The sequence below is a fragment of the Gopherus evgoodei genome, chromosome 14 (assembly GCF_007399415.2).
Source record: "Gopherus evgoodei ecotype Sinaloan lineage chromosome 14, rGopEvg1_v1.p, whole genome shotgun sequence".
NCBI lineage: Eukaryota > Metazoa > Chordata > Testudines > Testudinidae > Gopherus > Gopherus evgoodei.
In genome coordinates, this window is record NC_044335.1 from 3,177,510 (window position 1) to 3,194,501 (window position 16,992).

Sequence of the window (16,992 nt, forward strand, 5' to 3'; positions counted from 1 at the left end):
CCCTGGAGGGTTTGTCCCTAGAAACTTCCAAGGAAAGCGATTCCACAGCCTCCCTCGGCTGCCTGTTCCAGAGCTTCACTGCCCTTAGAGTCAGAAAGCTCCAACCATTCAACCTAAACCTCCCTGGCTGCAGATTTCACCCATTCCTTCTTGTCCTGCCTTCAGGGGACATGGAGAACAACTGATCCGGCCTCTCTAATGGCCCTTAACACATCTGAAGACTGATACCGGGTTCCTCATTCAGGTTCTTATCTCTAGACGAAACATGCCCAGTGCATTTAACCTGTCTGCACAGGTCAGGTTTTCTAAACCTTTTACCATTTGTATTGCTCTTCTCTGGCCTCTCTCCAGTTTGCCCACATCTCTCCCAAAGTGGGGTGCCGGAGGCCTCCCCAGTGCCGCGTAGAGCAGGACAATGACCTCCTGTGCCTTATGTACAACACTCCTGCTAACACCCCAGAAGGTTATAGCCCTTTTCACAACTGCATCACATGGACTCACGCTCAGCTGGTGAGCCTCAGTGAGCCTCGCTGACCCCAGCACCACCACCGAGGCCCCATTTTGTAGCTGGGCATTTGATTTTCCTTCCTAAGTGTCAGACTTGGCATCTGTCTTCGCTGAATTTCCTCTTGTTGCAGCTCCACGGAAGGCGACCCTGGGGCTGGATGGTGCCGCAGCTCTCACTAGCCCCCCGCGAGTCCTGTCCCAGCCTGCCTCAACTCCCCACCAACCCCTGGGATGGCGTCTTCAGGGCAGGCCTCCCCTCCCTTGCTTCAAAGCCCAGCACGGCCGTCCCTGGGCGGCTCGCCAGTGAATGGGAATCCCTGGGAGGCCAAGCGGGTCAGAGCCCCGGCTCCGCAGCCTGTGGGTGGGGGGAGCACCTAGCGATTCCTCTCAGCTGGCCAGCGGGCCGTGCTGTGCCGTGGGAGGGCTGGGGAGCTGCACTTTCAGTTTCTGAGTCCCCTGCAGCTGCTTCTGCGGTTTTGTTCCTGTTGCTCTCAGCCCTGCCCTGTTTCAAGGCCTTGGCTCCACTTCCTCATCTCTCCGCTTCTGCTTTCGGTTTTCACTTCAGTCAGTGGTGACTCTCAGCTGGCCCTGCCCTTGCCCAGCGTCGAGCCCCCCGGGGCAGGGCTCCGGGAGGTAAGTGAGCCAGGCAGGTCAGACACTCGGGGTGGCTTTTGCTCTCCAGCCTGGCGGTGTGGGGTTTTTTGTGCCTGCCGGGCTTCCCTGCTGCCGAGTTCCTCTTCCTGCTGCCGTGTGCTCAAGGGAGAGGTCTGCCAGGCCTGTGCGGAGCCACATGCAGGGATCGCTCGCTCGCTCGCTCGCTTGTGTAGCCTCGGCTTGGAGTCCAGGTTCCCGCTCCATGGGCCAGTGGGGACTACGGTCCGGGCAGAGCCCCAGCTCAGCGAACTGCAGGGCCTGCCAGTGCTGACCCAGCTCGATCCCAGGGCAGCTGGCAAACGTGGCTGGGGTTGGAAGGTCAGCGGGGCAGGGAACGTACCTGCTGGGTGGTGCGCAGCGCCCAGCTCGCTGTCAGCGCTTTTCTGGACTTGTCCGTCCAGCCTCCGGCAGTACCGGGAATCTGTGTCTGAGGCATGCAGGGCAGGGACTCACCCCAGCACAGGTGGGGCCTGCAAGACCCAGCATGGCCTGGCTGGAGGCACAATATCCTGAAAGCGCAGCCTGCACCTGGGCTGATTCAGGGATGGGCTAACTCCTGCAGGGAAACAAACAGGCCCACACACCCCCTGGGAAAGCACTTTTAAAAAGAGGGCGAGGCAGCCACCGGGCCTCTACGTCCTCCGCGCCGGGACAGGCCTGCTGGGGTCCGTCCGCCCTCGCTTTGGGAGCAGGGGGCTGCTGGGCTCAGGCCAGCCTAGAGTGGGACGGGGCAGGCGTAATGCACACTGGAGAATGCAAGAGGGAGCTCTGGGGCATGGGTGGGGAGAGCTAAGCGGGTGCATGGCTAGTGGGAAGGGAGGGTGCATATGACCCTACCTGGCTCGCTTGCCCTGGCCACGCTTAGCCCAGGACTCTCCCGCTGCCTTTGGGGGAGGTTGGCAGCACTGTGCCCTCGCCCTGGCGGCTGGACTCTGGGGTCCCTGCACCGGGCTCCCAGCGCCCCCGCCATTCAGCCCTGCTCCCCTAGCCCGGGTTTGACATGCTTGTTTGCTTTAAACAGCCCCAGGAGTCTGCTGCGATGGGGACAAAATACGTGGAGGAGACGATGAAGAAAGGTGGGGTCACTGGGGCGTCTGAGGAAGCCCCTCTGTGTGGGGGTCTTGGGAAACGCCCATAGGTGCATGGAGGTTTGGCCTGTACATCCCTAAGCGGGCATGCTGCAGGACACGCTGGCGGAGATGGGGGGCAGAGAAAGCAGATGTCTGTTGGGAGGGGGATTCATTGTTCTGCGAAGCAGCTCAGTGTGGGGCTGCAGTTTGTTAATGGGAGCCCCCAGAGCTGTGGAGGGACCGCTCTTAATCTTTGCATAAATCTAAATAATTATATTCATCTATGGTAATTAGCAACTTAAGCAGCAAACAGCTCCCAGCAGCTCCCCTGCCAGGCTCTAGATGGAGCCCACATGGCTCTCTGAGCAGGTCCTGCCCTGGCCCTGAACCAGGAGACCCCCCCCCCCAGTAGGACCCAGGCCAGCCTGGTCTCTTGTCTGTAGCAGAGGAGCTGGCCCTGAAGCTGGCTGAGGCCATCGAGGGAGGGGACAAGGAGCTGGCACTGGAGTGTGCTGGCTGGCTGGCTGAGCAGCGGGCGCCCGTCATGGTGCAGGTGAAGCTGGAGGCCTACCCCAAAAAGGAAATCAGGTGGGTGCCACCCGTGGGCCTCGGGGCAATGGGATTGGTGGCCAACCGTGGTCGCTGTCCCTTGAAAGGGCGTGTTAGGCCACTGCTCCCAGAGACTTGACAGCAGCAGATTCAGGGGGCTGGGGTGGGGCTGCTCACTCCCCAGAGTGGGGGGGATCCTCACTGCAGCTCTTGGGTCTTCCTCCTGTGGCCCTGGCCCCCTTCACTCCATACCCCGGGGGCAGCTCCAGGGCCCCCCTCTAGTGACTAGTCCACAAGAGACATGAAGGACCTAGGGCAGTGTTCCCCAACCTTTTTGTGGCCAGTAGCACATTCATGTTTTCAGAAGAGTGTGGCAGGCGCCAACAATTTTTCAAGGCTTAATTTGTATCTGTACATTAAATAATACAAAAAAACATATTTAATATTACGCAATATATGAATCCAGAGAGAAGTCAGAGAAAAGCCATGAGGACAGAGAACACCGGTGCCCGCAGCCCTGGAGTACTCTGTCCCCGGCAGGCACGAGGCCCCAGATTCTCTTCTCTGCTGGGCACTAGGCGGGCCCCGCACCTTCTGGGGACCAAGAACACCAGCGCCGGCAGCCCCAGAGTTCTCTGTCCCTGGCAGGCATGAGGCCACAGCTTCTCTCCCCTGCAGGGCACTAGGCAGGCCCCGCACCTGCCGGGAACAGAGAACACCGCGCCCGCAGCCTGAGTTCTCTATCCCCGGCAGGTCCCCTGCTGGGCACTAGGCAGGCGCACATAAATGCGTTGGGGACCACTGACCTAGGGCATCCAGCCTGCAGGACCCTCCTGCCTGGCCCCTGAACTCCTGGCCTGGGAAGCTGCCCCTGGCCCCTCCCCTGCTGTTCCCCCTCCCCTGCAGCCTCAGCTGGTGCAATGCTCTGGGCGGCAGGGCTGTGAGCTCCCGGGGCAGCGCAGCTGCAGAGCCCAGCCTGAGCTGGTGCTCTGTGCTGTACAGTGGCACGGCTGCCTGGCCTGGAGGGAGCGAGGGGGTTGGATAGAGGGCAGGGGAGTTCGGGGTGGTGGTCGGGGCCGGGGGTGTGGATGGGGGTGGCACAGTCAGAGGGCAGGGAACAGGGGGGTTGAATGGGGGCAGTCAGGAAGGAGAGGGGGGGGTTGGATGGGGCGGCAGGGGGCAGTCAGGAGTGGGAAGTCCTGGGGCGGTCAGAGGAGAGGAAGCAGCGGGGTTGGATGGGGCAGGAGTCCCAGGTGGGCCGTCAGGGGGCGAGAAGCAGCGGGTGGGGTGGTCAGATAGGGGGCAGGGGCCGGGCCACGCCTGGCTGTTTGGGGAGGCACAGCCTCCCTTAACCAGCCCTCCATACAATTTCGGAAACCCGATGTGGCCCTCAGGCAGGGGTGAAAGTAACTTACAGGACTTACCGGTCCTGCTGGAGTCCTGCAGGGGGTGTGGCCTCAACTGGAAGAGGCGGGGCCTCTCGAGATTTAAAGGCCCTGGGGCAGCGGCTGTGGCTGGGAGCCCCAGGGCCTTTAAATCAACCCGGAGCTCGCAGCTGCTGGGAGCCCCCGGGACTCACAGGCAAATTAAAGGGCCCGGGGCTCCGGCTACTGTGGAGCTCCAGGCCCCTCAAATTCCCACCGCAGCTCCAGCTGGGATTTAAAGGCAGCTGTGGGAGCCCCAAGCCTTGCCAGGCTGGGGCTGGGATTTAAAGGGCCTGGAGCTCCTGCGGATGTGGGGGGCTCCGAGCCCTTTAAATCCCGGCCCCAGCCCAGCCCCCGGAGCTGTGAGCGGGATTTAAAGGGCTCTGGGCTCTCCATGGTGGCAGGGAGCTGCTGCAGGGAACCCAAAGCCCTTTTAATCCTGGCTGTGGAAGCTGGTGTGGTCCGGCACAGCATACTGACTCTTGCCGGTACTCCGTACTAGACCGTACCAGCTTACTTTCACCTCTGCCCTCAGGCCAAAAAGTTTGCCCACCCCTGACCTAGGGCTTTGGCTCCAGTGGGAGAGGCTGCACCTGTTGCTCTGATGGTCCCTGGGTCAAAGCCCCTTGTCAGGTCTGCAGCTGTGTGGAACCAAGAGGGGCCAGCCCTGGGCTCAGTAGGGAAGGATGAGGTGATGGCGTTTTCCTTCCCAGCTCCTTCCCCAGACCAGCAGCCAGGAGGAGGCGACTTGGACTGCGTGAGCAGGAGGACGGGAATGACAGAAAGCAGGAGCACGTGAGCTGGAGGCTGAGTGACTGAGGCAGGCGCCGGGAGCCAGGCACACACCTTGTGGTGGGACCTCGGGGAGGGCAAGAGGGACACCAGAGCCGCTCTCACTGCCTCTCTTCTTTCAGCTTGTGGGTGGGAGTGGAGGATGCCCAGATGACCACAGTCCCCATCTACCTGCAAGTCAATCCTCATATGACTGTGGCTTCTCTGAAGGACATGGTACGGGCCTGTGGGCTGGTGCTGGGGGCACTGATGGCACAGAGTGGGGTGAGCCCTGCGGCCTCGCACAGGGGCCCCTGCAGAAAGACAGCCCCATGTGTCGCCGCCTCCAGGCTACACAACGGAGCAGCAGAGTGAGCCTGGCGGTGGGTCCAGGCTTAGGGAGGGAGCTCCTGAGAGCAGGTGTGAATGCCAGGGCTGGTGGTCTCTCTCTACATGCCAGTCCACAGGCTGCTAGAGCGGTCCTGCAGCCCTCTGCTCTGTTTGTCTCGAATGATGCCAGCTGCAGGGGTGTGTGTGTGTGATCACCAACCTTGCAGGCAGCAGCCGCCTCGTGGGCAGCAAGTGGCCTGCCAGCTGACTGCAGTATCTGTCCTTTTACTGACACCCCCTTCCTGGGCTGCCCTCTGCTTGCCTTGGTTTGTGCGGCGTGATCTGCTGGCACTTGCTGCCGGTGGGCACCAGCGTAAGGTCACTGAGCGACTGCTCTCAACAGCACCCGGTGACCAACTGGTTCTGAACGAGGCCCTTGGTGTCTCTTCATGTCTTCTGGCCCAGGTATTCCTCCACTACGGTTTCCCACCCAGCGTTCAGCAGTGGGTGGTGGGCAAGAGGCTCCCCGGAGACCAGGAGACCCTGCACTACAACGGCATCCAGCGAGATGGTGACATGGCCTATCTCTACCTCCGGTCTGCCAAAGAGGCCAAGCTCAGCAAAGAGACATTCCAGAGGGAGCAGCAGCGCCGAGTCCTGGCAGGTGAGGCTGGGGGAGCGGCCGAGGGGAGCCCCAAAGGCAGAGCCTGGCGCTGGGGAATTCCAGCGGGCAGGAAGCAGAGGGGACTGCTGGACTTGCGGCTGAGGATTGCTCCCCAGGGCAGAGGGCCAGCGCTGGTCTCAGGAGGAGACGGGGCGACGGCAAGAAACAGGCGCTGAAATCCGAGGCTGCACCGAGAGCTGGCTCTGGAGAGACGGCCAAAGCGTGTGGGAGCAGCAGGGAGATCTGTCTCCTGTCTGCAACTCCCTCCCTCTCTCCTCCCTCTAGAACTGGGCTTCGGAGACATTAGCCTGCAGCCTCGTGGGAGCCAGGAATCGGCGGACACAGGGCTCGGAGGGGCGCAGGACAGCCTGTGCATGGAGGAGCTGAGGCATGAGCTCTCACAGGTGGAAGCTGCCCTGCCCCCTGAACCCCCCAAGGTAAGAGAGCCGCAGATGCAGGGCACCAACGCCCCCCTCTGGCTCGTTTCTTTCACCTCCCATGTTCTCACCGGGGCTGTTCCTAGGTCGGCTGGGTCTGTCCGAGCTGCACCTATGTCAACAAGCCCACCCGCCCCGGCTGCGAGATCTGCTGCAAGGAGAGACCCGAGGACTACGCGGTGCCCGCGGCTTACCAGCCGGACGAGGAGGAGCTGGCGAGGATGAGGAATGAGGAGGAAGCCATGTGGCAGTACCAACAGGTTGGAGGCCGAGATGCTGGGGAGTCGCGGCTGCCGAGTGCCGCCATTAGCTGCCGGGGCAGATCCTGCCTTGTGCACTGTCGCCGTAAGCAACTGTTGTAATGCGGCTCCTGGTGCAGGGCCCTGCCCTGGCTCCACTAGGCTGGTCCCTTGGGGTGTCTCTTTGCACAGGGGTCCCTGCACAGAGACTGACCAGGAGGTGGGGATGGGGGTCACCGGTTCTTCCTCTCTTCCTCTAGGCTCAGCTGCACAGGGCCCCGGGGGCTCTTGACAGGGGCACCGGTTCTCCCCGAGGCTGATGGGGCTTGTCTAGCCTGTGGCAGGAGGACTCAGGAGCACAGAGTTACGCTAGCCTCAGCCTCGCTGATCTCGGAGGCACGGGGTGGCTAGCACCGGCCTCCGTATGAGCTGGGAAGGGAGAGTCACGCTGGCTCGAGAGTGAGAGCGGGGCCTGCCAAGGGGGCCCATCGCTCCGAGGCTGCTCCGGCAAGGCAGGGGCCCCAACCCCTCTCCTGGCCCCAGGCAGGTCCAACCGCTCATGGTGCCTGATCTCCAGCAGTGGGGCCTGTAACCCAGACCTCGCCAGGGCCAGGCGCGCTTTGCACCAGAGCCAGAAGAGCCTCATTTCTGGGTTCTTTTCAGCCTTCATGCCATGCTGCGGAGGGGCCTGCCCCAGCTGGGCCCTGCCGCGGGCCATCCCCTCAGCAACACGGAGCCAGTGCAGGGCAGGGAGGTGCAGCCAGCATTGGCCAGTTGTAATGGACCTGGAAGGCTGCAGCTGCGTGTTGCTCCTGGTTTTAACGAAGCAGCGTGGGGCGGGGTGGGCTGGGAAAGCTCTCATCACAGGATGGGCACCCAAGGGAGAGCTGTGGGCACCTGGTGATTCCCTCCCTGAACCCCTTCTCCCTCTGTTTATTTGTATGAAGCTTTTGCAGTGGCTCCAAAGGAGCAGGCCTGAGTGGAGGAAGGAGGGTCCAGGCTCTGCCACAGCCTCCCTGGGGGCAAGTCACTTACTGATTGGTTGAGGTGCCCAAATCGTTTGGGAGATCTGGGCCTTAGTTCCCCCCTGGACAGCTCTGAACTCCATCAGTGGCTGGAAGTCGCTGCTGGGATACTAATTACTTCCCCTCCCCCATCCCGCTGGCCAGGCTGTGGTGGGGCTGACCTTGGGCACGATTTACCAGAGACAGACAGAGAGGGAGGGAGGGAGGCTGAGAGGACACTCTGAAAACAAGCCCAGGTTTGAGATGGGTTGGAGGAAGTAGTAGCCCTCCTGCCGCTGAATGGGGCTCTCCACCTAGCAGGTGAGCACTGGCTTATTGTGGCTTTGTTCTCATAGCACCAAACCTTCCAGCGTCATGGGATGGGCAAGGGGCTGGCTTGGTTCCTGGGTTAAGTCAGAGCAGCCCAGGGACTGCTCTAACTTACACCCAGGGTGTAACCATCCCTAGGGGACAGACTGGCAGCCCAGAACAGCTGGAGCACAAAGCATGCTGGGGTCAGGTCCTTTCCCTTCCCTGGCCACTGCTCTGGGAGGCCCTTTCACTGTCCCTGCAACCCTGGGGAATCCCCGCGGCACAGAGCATTCAGCAGTGGGGGATCCAGCTGGGGTGGTGTAGAGAGGCGAGGGCACAGCCCCGTAGGGGTCAAGGTTCCTGACAGGAAATGTAAGTGAGTGCCCCACCCACCAGACCCTCCTGTTGACACTGGTTGGTTTGTCTGCCAAGGTGAGAGAGCAGCAGAAGATTGAGAACTACCAGCACCTCCTGCAGGTGGATGGGCAGAGCCTGGTCCCTGCCAATGAAGTGATCGAATGTCCCATCTGCTTTGTGACCCTGCAGCCTGGAGAGGGGGTGACCCTGCGGGAGTGCCTGCACTCCTTCTGCAGGTGAGTCTGCCCCAGCCCTGGCCCCTTTCCCACCCAGCTGACCAGCCTCTGCCCCAACACCTCTCCCGCCCAGCCGGCCTCTGCCCCGGTTCCCTCTCCTGTCTGGCTTCTGCCCTGGGAGCCTCCACCCCCCTCCCGCCCAGCCAACCAGCCTCTCTCCTGCCCAGCCAGTCTGCAGCCAAGAGCCCCGGCCCCACCCCTGTCTGGCCTCCAACCTGGAGCCTTACCCGCCTCAGAGCCGCCTAGGCTTTGCCAGCTGGTTTGTGTCTCTAGGCTAGAGCGCCTGGTTGCAGGCCCCTGGCTGGAAGAGCTGCTCAGCTGGGCTGCGCAAAGACAGACAGAGCATTCCCCCGGCTCGCTTGCCAACAGGGAGGACATAGGCAAGGTGCCCCATATGGCCAAAGATCGGTAGCACAACAGGGAATTAGCCTGGTTGAATCATGTTAATAGTCTATGCTCCTGCTCTAGCCGCCTTAGCCTGGCCCCGCTGTGTAGGGTGGATGGACTGGTCTGGGCTACCCAAAAATCTGTGGGGAGCGGGGGCTCTGCCAGACAGGAACCACTCGCAGGAAGGGAAAAGCAGTATGTCCGGGCCCCTCCCCCATCATGGCATTCCTCACATCTTAACCCACCCCCGTGGGCCCAGGCCCAGGTGGGATTTTGCTCCCGCTCAACCCAAAGGCTTCAAGCCGGCCCCCGAGTAGGAGAAAATGGGACTGGAGACAGTGTGCTGGGTGCTGATGGGCCCCTGTGCCGGAGCAGGGATGCAATCATCATCACCCTGCTCCATCCTCTCTGCTACCCCCCTTCCAAGCCCTCAGCCCTCCTCCTTTATGGGCACCTACCATCAATTAGCCACCTACCTGCAGGGGCTTTAACTCCAGCCCTGTGCCCTGCAGCCACTAAGCCGCCTCCAGTGCTGTGTACCAGGGGAAGCTGATTGCTGGGGTGCCTGCTTATGTACAAGTTAGTCCCACTTGGGGTGCCAGTCTGCAGGTAGGTGGAAAGGAGCTAATCGCTCTGTCCCCACCCAGGGACTGGGGCCCCAGGCAGGCTGTGGCCGCTCCCCTGGGTTATGCAGGGGCCTGGTCTGCTGCTGGGATTCCTCTCCTTACCTGAGGCCTGGCTCTGCTGCTGCCTCGGTTGGCCCCTAGGTGACCCCGTCCAGCTCAGTCTTCAAGCAGCTTGTGCCTTGCTGGTGTCTCCTCTGACCGCTGGCTCCCTCCAGGGACTGTCTGAAGGGGACGATACTGAACAGCCCGGAGCCCGAGGTGCCCTGCCCGTACATCGACGAGAAGTACTCCTGCACAGGACAGCTGCTGGAGCGTGAGATCAGAGCGGTAGGGGCCAGGGCCCATGGAGCAGGAGCAGGAGGGGTCAGAGCCAGGGGTGAGGGGGGGAGCTGCAGGCACAGCTGAGGCTGGATACAACCCAAGACAGCGATGGCGTGCCAGCATGGCCGGGTCTTGTAGGCTGGGCTAGAGCAGGGGAACTGGGGCAGCTACTTTGTGAGGGAGCAGGGGGATGTGGGGCAGAGAGAAGAGGATGGGGCTGTTACGAGTCTCTGCCAGGGGACAGGTGAGAGTATCGGTGCTGATGGAAAGGGTTGGGTCCCTCACAGCTCCTGAGCTCTGCCGAATACCAGCACTTCCTGGACCTGGGCGTCTCCATCGCTGAGAACCGCAGCCGGTCCAGCTACCACTGCAAGACCATGGATTGCCGGGGCTGGTGCATCTTCGAGGATGACGTGAACGAGTTTGCCTGCCCGGTGTGCCAGAAGGTGAACTGCCTGCTCTGCAAGGTGAGATGCTACGTGCGTCCTCCCCAGCATCTTTGCAGCTTCCCAGGCTGAGGGGCCAGAATGGCTGGAGGGGAGTTCAAAGCCCGCTGGACTCTGCGAAACCAGGTGCCATGGGGCACGGCTGTATTTGGGGAAGGGGTGGGGGGATCCTGGCACCAACAGGAGGGGGATCCAGCTTTAAAGCAGCTGGTGGCCTTTGAACTCTGGGGCAACAGTGACCAAGTGCACGAGCCCTGCTCTGCCCTAGTGCAGCATGGCTGCCCCGGAACTGGCGAAGGCCCCGCCCAGGGCTTTAGATGAGCCTGGAAGGAGCAGCGTCCTAGAGCCATGGTGTCACATGCTGCCTGCCATGGCCCCTCAGCCTCCCCTGGGACAGTTCAGCACAAGGGACAGAGGTCGATGGGAAAGAGAACAGCATTCTTAGAGGTGCTAGCAGGCCCATCGCCACTGCCCTGTGCTCCATCCCTCTCCTGGAGCCAGCCCCAGCTCACTCTGATCTGCCCCTCAACTCTGGTCACTTCTCCTTGCCCCACAAAAGAGGCATGGAATGTGTATGCTGGCCCTGCCCTGCAGTGTGAGGGGGTAGCCGGGATCCCACTCCATCTCCGTGACCCCAGGCTTGTGTTGGAGAAGATGCGTTCCCCTAGGCACAGTTGCTGTAGCTGTCGGGAGGGGACCTGTTCTGGCCCCTGAGCTGGGGAGCAGCAGCTGGGACACACGGCCAGGCTGTAGCACCTGCTGGAGGAGGCGTCTTAGAACCTGGTGAACTACCTGCATGCTCTCCCCAGGCCATTCACGAGAACATGAACTGCAAGGAGTATCAGGACGACCTCAAGCACCGGGCTGAGAATGACCAGGCTGCCAGGCAGACCACCGAGATGCTGACGGTAAGAGCCTGCTCTGGCCTGGCCCTTTTGTGGGATGCCAATGAAACGGGGGAGGGAGGGCAGGAAGGAAGGGGCTGCAGGCCAGCACTGACTGCATGGCCAGGGAGGCACAGCAGATTTAATGGTAAATAAAGTCCTGTGACCATTCTCAGCCCTTGCTGCTGCTTTAGGAAATGCACTGACCAGACAAGAGGCCTTGATCCAGGCAGATGGGGAGGGTGTTGTAGAGAGTGGGCAATAGATGAACGCCCCAGCTTGCCACTGCCAGACCAGGGGAATGTGACTGCACCAACAGGGGCTCGCATGGCTCGACTCCTGGGCATTCTGCTACCTGGTGGGTGCAATAGTCCAAAATGGGGGGAGTATCGGCTTTAGAGAGCCAGGTAAAGCGACCAGTCCAATGATTCTGAGCTTGGGGCAGCCCTGCCGCTAGCCCCATCAGCTGCAAAGGGCAGATCCCACTGAGCGTCTTAGGTGGCACTGCCTGGGATCCAGGGTAGGAATGGGAAGCCAGGGCCATCAGCTCCCTCCTCTCCTTTCAGACAATGGTCCAGAGAGGGGAGGCCATGTACTGTCCCACCTGTAAGATCATTGTCCAGAAGAAGGACGGCTGTGACTGGATCCGCTGCACTGTCTGTCACACGGAGATCTGCTGGGTGACCAAGGGGCCGCGCTGGGGGCCAGCGGTAGGTTTGGAGCATGAACCAGCGTTCGACCTGGGGAATCCTGCCATTCTGCGGAGTCGCTTGCCCCAGAATTTAAAAAAACCTGCCCAGCACAAGCTCCTGTGGCTCTGCCTTCTCCAGTCTGCAACCAGCCCACCCCACATGCTCAGAGAGGCATGAACCACTGGACGCAGCAGGGCTGTTCACTCTGAAGCCTAACTGTGACCATTTAAATGACTAACTGCTGCTGCACACAGCTGGCCCCCAGGATGCTGGAGTGGCTGGCGGGTGCAGGAGCCACGGCTCACAGCTCAGCTGGCTGCAGGAGTGGGAAGTTGCATCCAGTGCTCCTCCCATTACGTTTTCCTTCCTCTCCCACCTCACAAAGGGAAGGGAAATGTGATTCCCACCTCCAGTGCCAAGAGCCTTGCCTGCCTCCAGCCTGCCCAAGACTCAGCCCTGCCAGTAGCCTAGCATGCATACATGCCTCGCTCCCAGTCCCACGTCCTGACTGCCTCTGACCCCTCCCTCCATCGCCTGCGTGTGCATCCTCTCTCCTCTGCTCTCCTCTCCCCAGGGCCCGGGCGATACCAGCGGTGGCTGCCGCTGCAGACTGAACGGCGTTGCTTGCCATCCCCATTGTCAGAACTGCCACTGAGCACAGGAGCCAAGAGGAAGGAGGTGGCGGTCGCTCCCTACACATTGCTCCAGCCCCGTTGGGGGCGGGGGGACACACAGCTCCCCTCGAGCCCCTGGCTACTCTCCCCACCATGCCTTCATAGCCTGGGGCCAGGCCTCTAGGTTTCTGGCTCCCTGAGCCCACCACAGACCCATGTGTCTGCTCAGGGAAGGGCTGCACAGGTCAGCAGCCATGGGGCGAGCGGAGCGTTCCCCTTTCATGGATTGGAGGCGGACTTAGGAGAAGACTGGGTGCTGGCCACCCCCTGCTGGGTACCGTGTGCCCTGTGAGAGTCGAGGGGGCCTGCCTCACAAGCTGGTCCCTTCAGGAGTCCCGCCGCAGCAGCTGTGTAGAAAATGACGGGGACGGGTTGGAACAGCAGGAACATTGGCAACATTCAGGCTCCTCTGGTTGATGGAGGTGGCAGGTACATTGGTGGCCCTCAGGCCTGAAGGAGCCCTTCCTCATCCCTTAGGGAAAACATGGCTCCCCCTTGCCTACAGGTCAGCAGTGCAACCTGAGCCATTTTGCCAGCCACAGTGAAAAAGGTTTTTGGTGCCCCTCATCTCCCAAAGTGGCCAAACAGAAAAATGGGCCACCCCATCAGAGAGGAGCAAAACTGCTGAGCAGTGCAGGGGACTGCCAGGGCAACCCCAACCCCCTACACCTGGCTCCAGTTACAGCTTCCAGCCGGTCCGCTGCAGCCCATGGGCACTTCTCAGTCAGCTGGTGCAGCAGGACCCAGCAGCCTCCCAGCCAGCTGGCATGCACGGTACGCTCCAGGGCACTGGAGACAGACTGGGCAGTGTTAGTTCTTAGCAGGCAGCTTTCATTGCCCTCCACCTGGATTTACAATAAAGAGCTGCAACTTTTGGCCCAGAAGTTTGTGTGTCAATGTTGGTGCTGTGCCTGGTTATGCAGATATGGCATCTACTGAGAGGCAGGGTTAGCCTGCCTCGACGCATCAGTGGGTTGTAGACATAGATCCCAAACTAGGCCAAACGATTCCTGCTTTGGGGAATAAAAGCAGCTCCTTCATACTGGGAGGGGCTGGTGTCTGTCAGCAATTAGTTCCACGGGATGCTATTCGAGGAAGGACTGCTAGGAACAGATGGCGTTCACCTTTCGAAGAGGGGAAAGGCCTTATTTGCGCACAGACTGGCTAACCTAGTAAGGAGGGCTTTAAACTAGGTTCGACGGGGACAGGTGAGCAAAGCCCACAGGTAAGTGGGGAACAAGACCTGGGAGATGGGTTGGAAACAGGAGGGAGCACGGGCTATAATGGCAGAGAGGAAGGAGGGTCAGGGCAAAGCTGGGAGGCAAGATCAAACCAGTATCTTAGATGCCTATATGCAAATGCAAGAAGTATGGGTAATAAGCAGGAAGAACTGGAAGTGCTAATAAATAAATACAACTATGACATTATTGGCATTACTGAAACTTGGTGAGATAATACACACGACTGGAATGTTGGTGTGGATGGGTATAGTTTGCTCAGGAAGGATAGACAGGGGAAAAAGGGAGGAGGTGTTGTCTTATATATTAAAAATGTACACACTTGGACTGAGGTGGAGATGGACATAGGAGACGGAAGTGTGGAGAGTCTCTGGGTTAGGCTAAAAGGGGTAAAAAACACAGGTGATGTCGTGCTGGGAGTCTACTACAGGCCACCTAATCAGGTGGAAGAGGCTTTTTTCAAACAACTAACAAAATCATCCAAAGCCCAAGATTTGGTGGTGATGGGGGACTTCAACTATCCAGATATATGTTGGGAAAATAACACCGCGGGGCACTTACTATCCAATAAGTTCCTGGACTGCATTGCAAACAACTTTTTATTTCAGAAAGTTGAAAAAGCTACTGGGGGGAAGCTGTTCTAGACTTGATTTTAACAAATAGGGAGGAACTTGCTGAGAATTTGAAAGTAGAAGGAAGCTTGGGTGAAAGTGATCATGAAATCATAGAATTTGCAATTCTAAGGAAGGGTAGAAGGGAGTACAGCAGAATTGAGACAATGGATTTCAGGAGGGCGGATTTTGGTAAGCTCAGAGAGCTGATAGGTAAGGTCCCATGGGAATTAAGACTGAGGGGAAAAACAACTGAGGAAAGTTGGCAGTTTTTCAAAGGGACACTATTAAGGGCCCAAAAGCAAGTTATTCCGATGGTTAGGAAAGATAGAAAATGTGGCAAAAGACCACCTTGGCTTACCCTTGAGATCTTGCGTGACCTACAAAATAAAAAGGCGTCATATAAAAAATGGAAACTAGGTCAGATTACAAAGGATGAATATAGGCAAATAACACAGGAATGCAGAGGCAAGATTAGAAAAGCAAAGGCACAAAATGAACTCAAACTAGCTATGGGAATAAAGGGAAACAAGAAGACTTTTTATCAATACATTAGAAGCAAGAGGAAGACTAAGGACAGGGTAGGCCCACTGCTCAATGAGGGGGAAACAGTAACGGGAGACTTGGAAATGGCAGAGATGCTTAATGACTTCTTTGTTTCAGTCTTCACTCAGAAGTCTGAAGGAATGTCTAGTATAGTGAATGCTTACGGGAAGAGGGTAGGTTTAGAAGAGAAAATAAGAAAAGAGCAAGTAAAAAATCACTTAGAGAAGTTAGATGCCTGCAAGTCACCAGGGCCTGATGAAATGCATCCTAGAATACTCAAGGAGTTAATAGAAGAGGTATCTGAGCCTCTAGCTATTATCTTTGGGAAATCATGGGAGACGGGGCAGATTCCAGAAGACTGGAAGGGGGCAAATATAGTGCCCATCTATAAAAAGGGAAATAAAAACAACCCAGGAAATTACAGACCAGTTAGTTTAACTTCTGTGCCAGGGAAGATAATGGAGCAGGTAATCAAAGAAATTATCTGCAAACACTTGGAAGGTGGATAAACTAGGAAAGTACAATTTAGATGGGGCTACTATAAGGTGGGTGCATAACTGGCTGGATAACCGTACTCAGAGAGTAGTTGTTAATGGCTCCCAATCCTGCTGGAAAGGTATAACAAGTGGGGTTCTGCAGGGGTCTGTTTTGGGACCGGTTCTGTTCAATATCTTCATCAACAATTTAGATGTTGGCATAGAAAGTACGCTTATTAAGTTTGCGGACGATACCAAACTGGGAGGGATTGCAACTGCTTTGGAAGACAGGGTCAAAATTCAAAATGATCTGGACAAATTGGAGAAATGGTCTGAGGTAAACAGGATGAAGTTCAATAAAGATAAATGCAAAGTGCTCCACCTAGGAAGGAACAATCAGTTTCACACATACAGAATGGGAAGAGACTGTCTAGGAAGGAGTATGGCAGAAAGAGATCTAGGGGTCATAGTGGACCACAAGCTTAATATGAGTCAACAGTGTGATACTGCTGCAAAAAAAGCAAACATGATTCCGGGATGCGTTAACAGGTATGTTGTAAACAAGACACGAGAAGTCATTCTTCCACTTTACTCTGCGCTGGTTAGGCCTCAACTGGAGTATTGTGTCCAGTTCTGGGCACCGCATTTCAAGAAAGATGTGGAGAAATTGGAGAGGGTCCAGAGAAGAGCAACAAGAATGATGAAAGGTCTTGAGAACATGACCTATGAAGGAAGGCTGAAGGAATTGGGTTTGTTTAGTTTGGAAAAGAGAAGACTGAGAGGGGACATGATAGCAGTTTTCAGGTATCTAAAAGGGTGTCATCATGAGGAGGGAGAAAACTTGTTCACCTTAGCCTCTAATGATAGAACAAGAAGCAATGGGCTTAAACCGCAGCAAGGGAGATTTAGGTTGGACATTAGGAAAAAGTTCCTAACTGTCAGGGTAGTTAAACACTGGAATAGATTGCCTAGGGAAGTTGTGGAATCTCCATGTCTGGAGATATTTAAGAGTAGGTTAGATAAATGTCTATTAGGGATGGTCTACACAGTATTTGGTCCTGCCATGAGGGCAGGGGACTGGACTCGATGACTTCTCGAGGTCCCTTCCAGTCCTAGAGTCTATGAGTCTAGTCTCACTGTGACAGAATCCCCACCCCCAAGCTGCCAAATCAGCATCGCTCCATTGCCGTCCATGCTGATTTACCCCAGTCGAGGATCCAGTCTGCTGGCTACTCCCTGAGCTGTGCACGAGACCCCCTGGGCTCCTGGTTATTCACAAATAAATCCCACTTCTCTTTACAAGATCTGGCTACCTGGCTTCTCCTTCGCCGTGAAGTCCAACTCCCTTCCTGGCCTGTGCTGCTGGATAAGAACACTGGTAACTAGCTGCTGTTGTGTGGGGGTGGGCTGCGTTTCACCAGCGGATGAAGTAACATGTCCAATTTAACATTCCTACAAGATAAACTTTAAATGCTATTATGAAAATTACTTCTTGAGAGGAAGTCACAGCATGCTGAAAATAGCACCAGCCCACTCT

General features: G+C 57.8%; 1 protein-coding gene across 6 annotated transcripts; it reads left to right on the forward strand.

Moving 5' to 3' along the window:
* Window positions 1-352: 352 nt before the first annotated feature.
* RBCK1 (RANBP2-type and C3HC4-type zinc finger containing 1) lies at window positions 353-13,468 on the forward strand. 6 transcript variants are annotated; one of them, XM_030532984.1, is made up of 13 exons: window positions 356-1,140; window positions 2,183-2,237; window positions 2,675-2,819; window positions 5,119-5,212; window positions 5,771-5,969; window positions 6,255-6,406; window positions 6,493-6,666; window positions 8,394-8,554; window positions 9,783-9,894; window positions 10,176-10,355; window positions 11,144-11,242; window positions 11,785-11,928; window positions 12,485-13,468. In XM_030532984.1, exons 2-13 carry the CDS (start codon window positions 2,201-2,203, stop codon window positions 12,563-12,565), a joined length of 1,578 nt encoding a protein of 525 aa, XP_030388844.1. In that variant the 5' UTR covers window positions 356-1,140; window positions 2,183-2,200; the 3' UTR covers window positions 12,566-13,468. The 6 variants fall into 6 exon arrangements, with proteins under 6 accessions (XP_030388848.1, XP_030388843.1, XP_030388846.1 ...); XM_030532983.1 differs by having other exon boundaries at window positions 354-1,140; window positions 11,785-13,468; XM_030532988.1 differs by lacking the exons at window positions 11,144-11,242; window positions 11,785-11,928; window positions 12,485-13,468 and adding an exon at window positions 11,003-11,134 and having other exon boundaries at window positions 353-1,140.
* The last annotated feature ends 3,524 nt before the right edge of the window (window positions 13,469-16,992 follow it).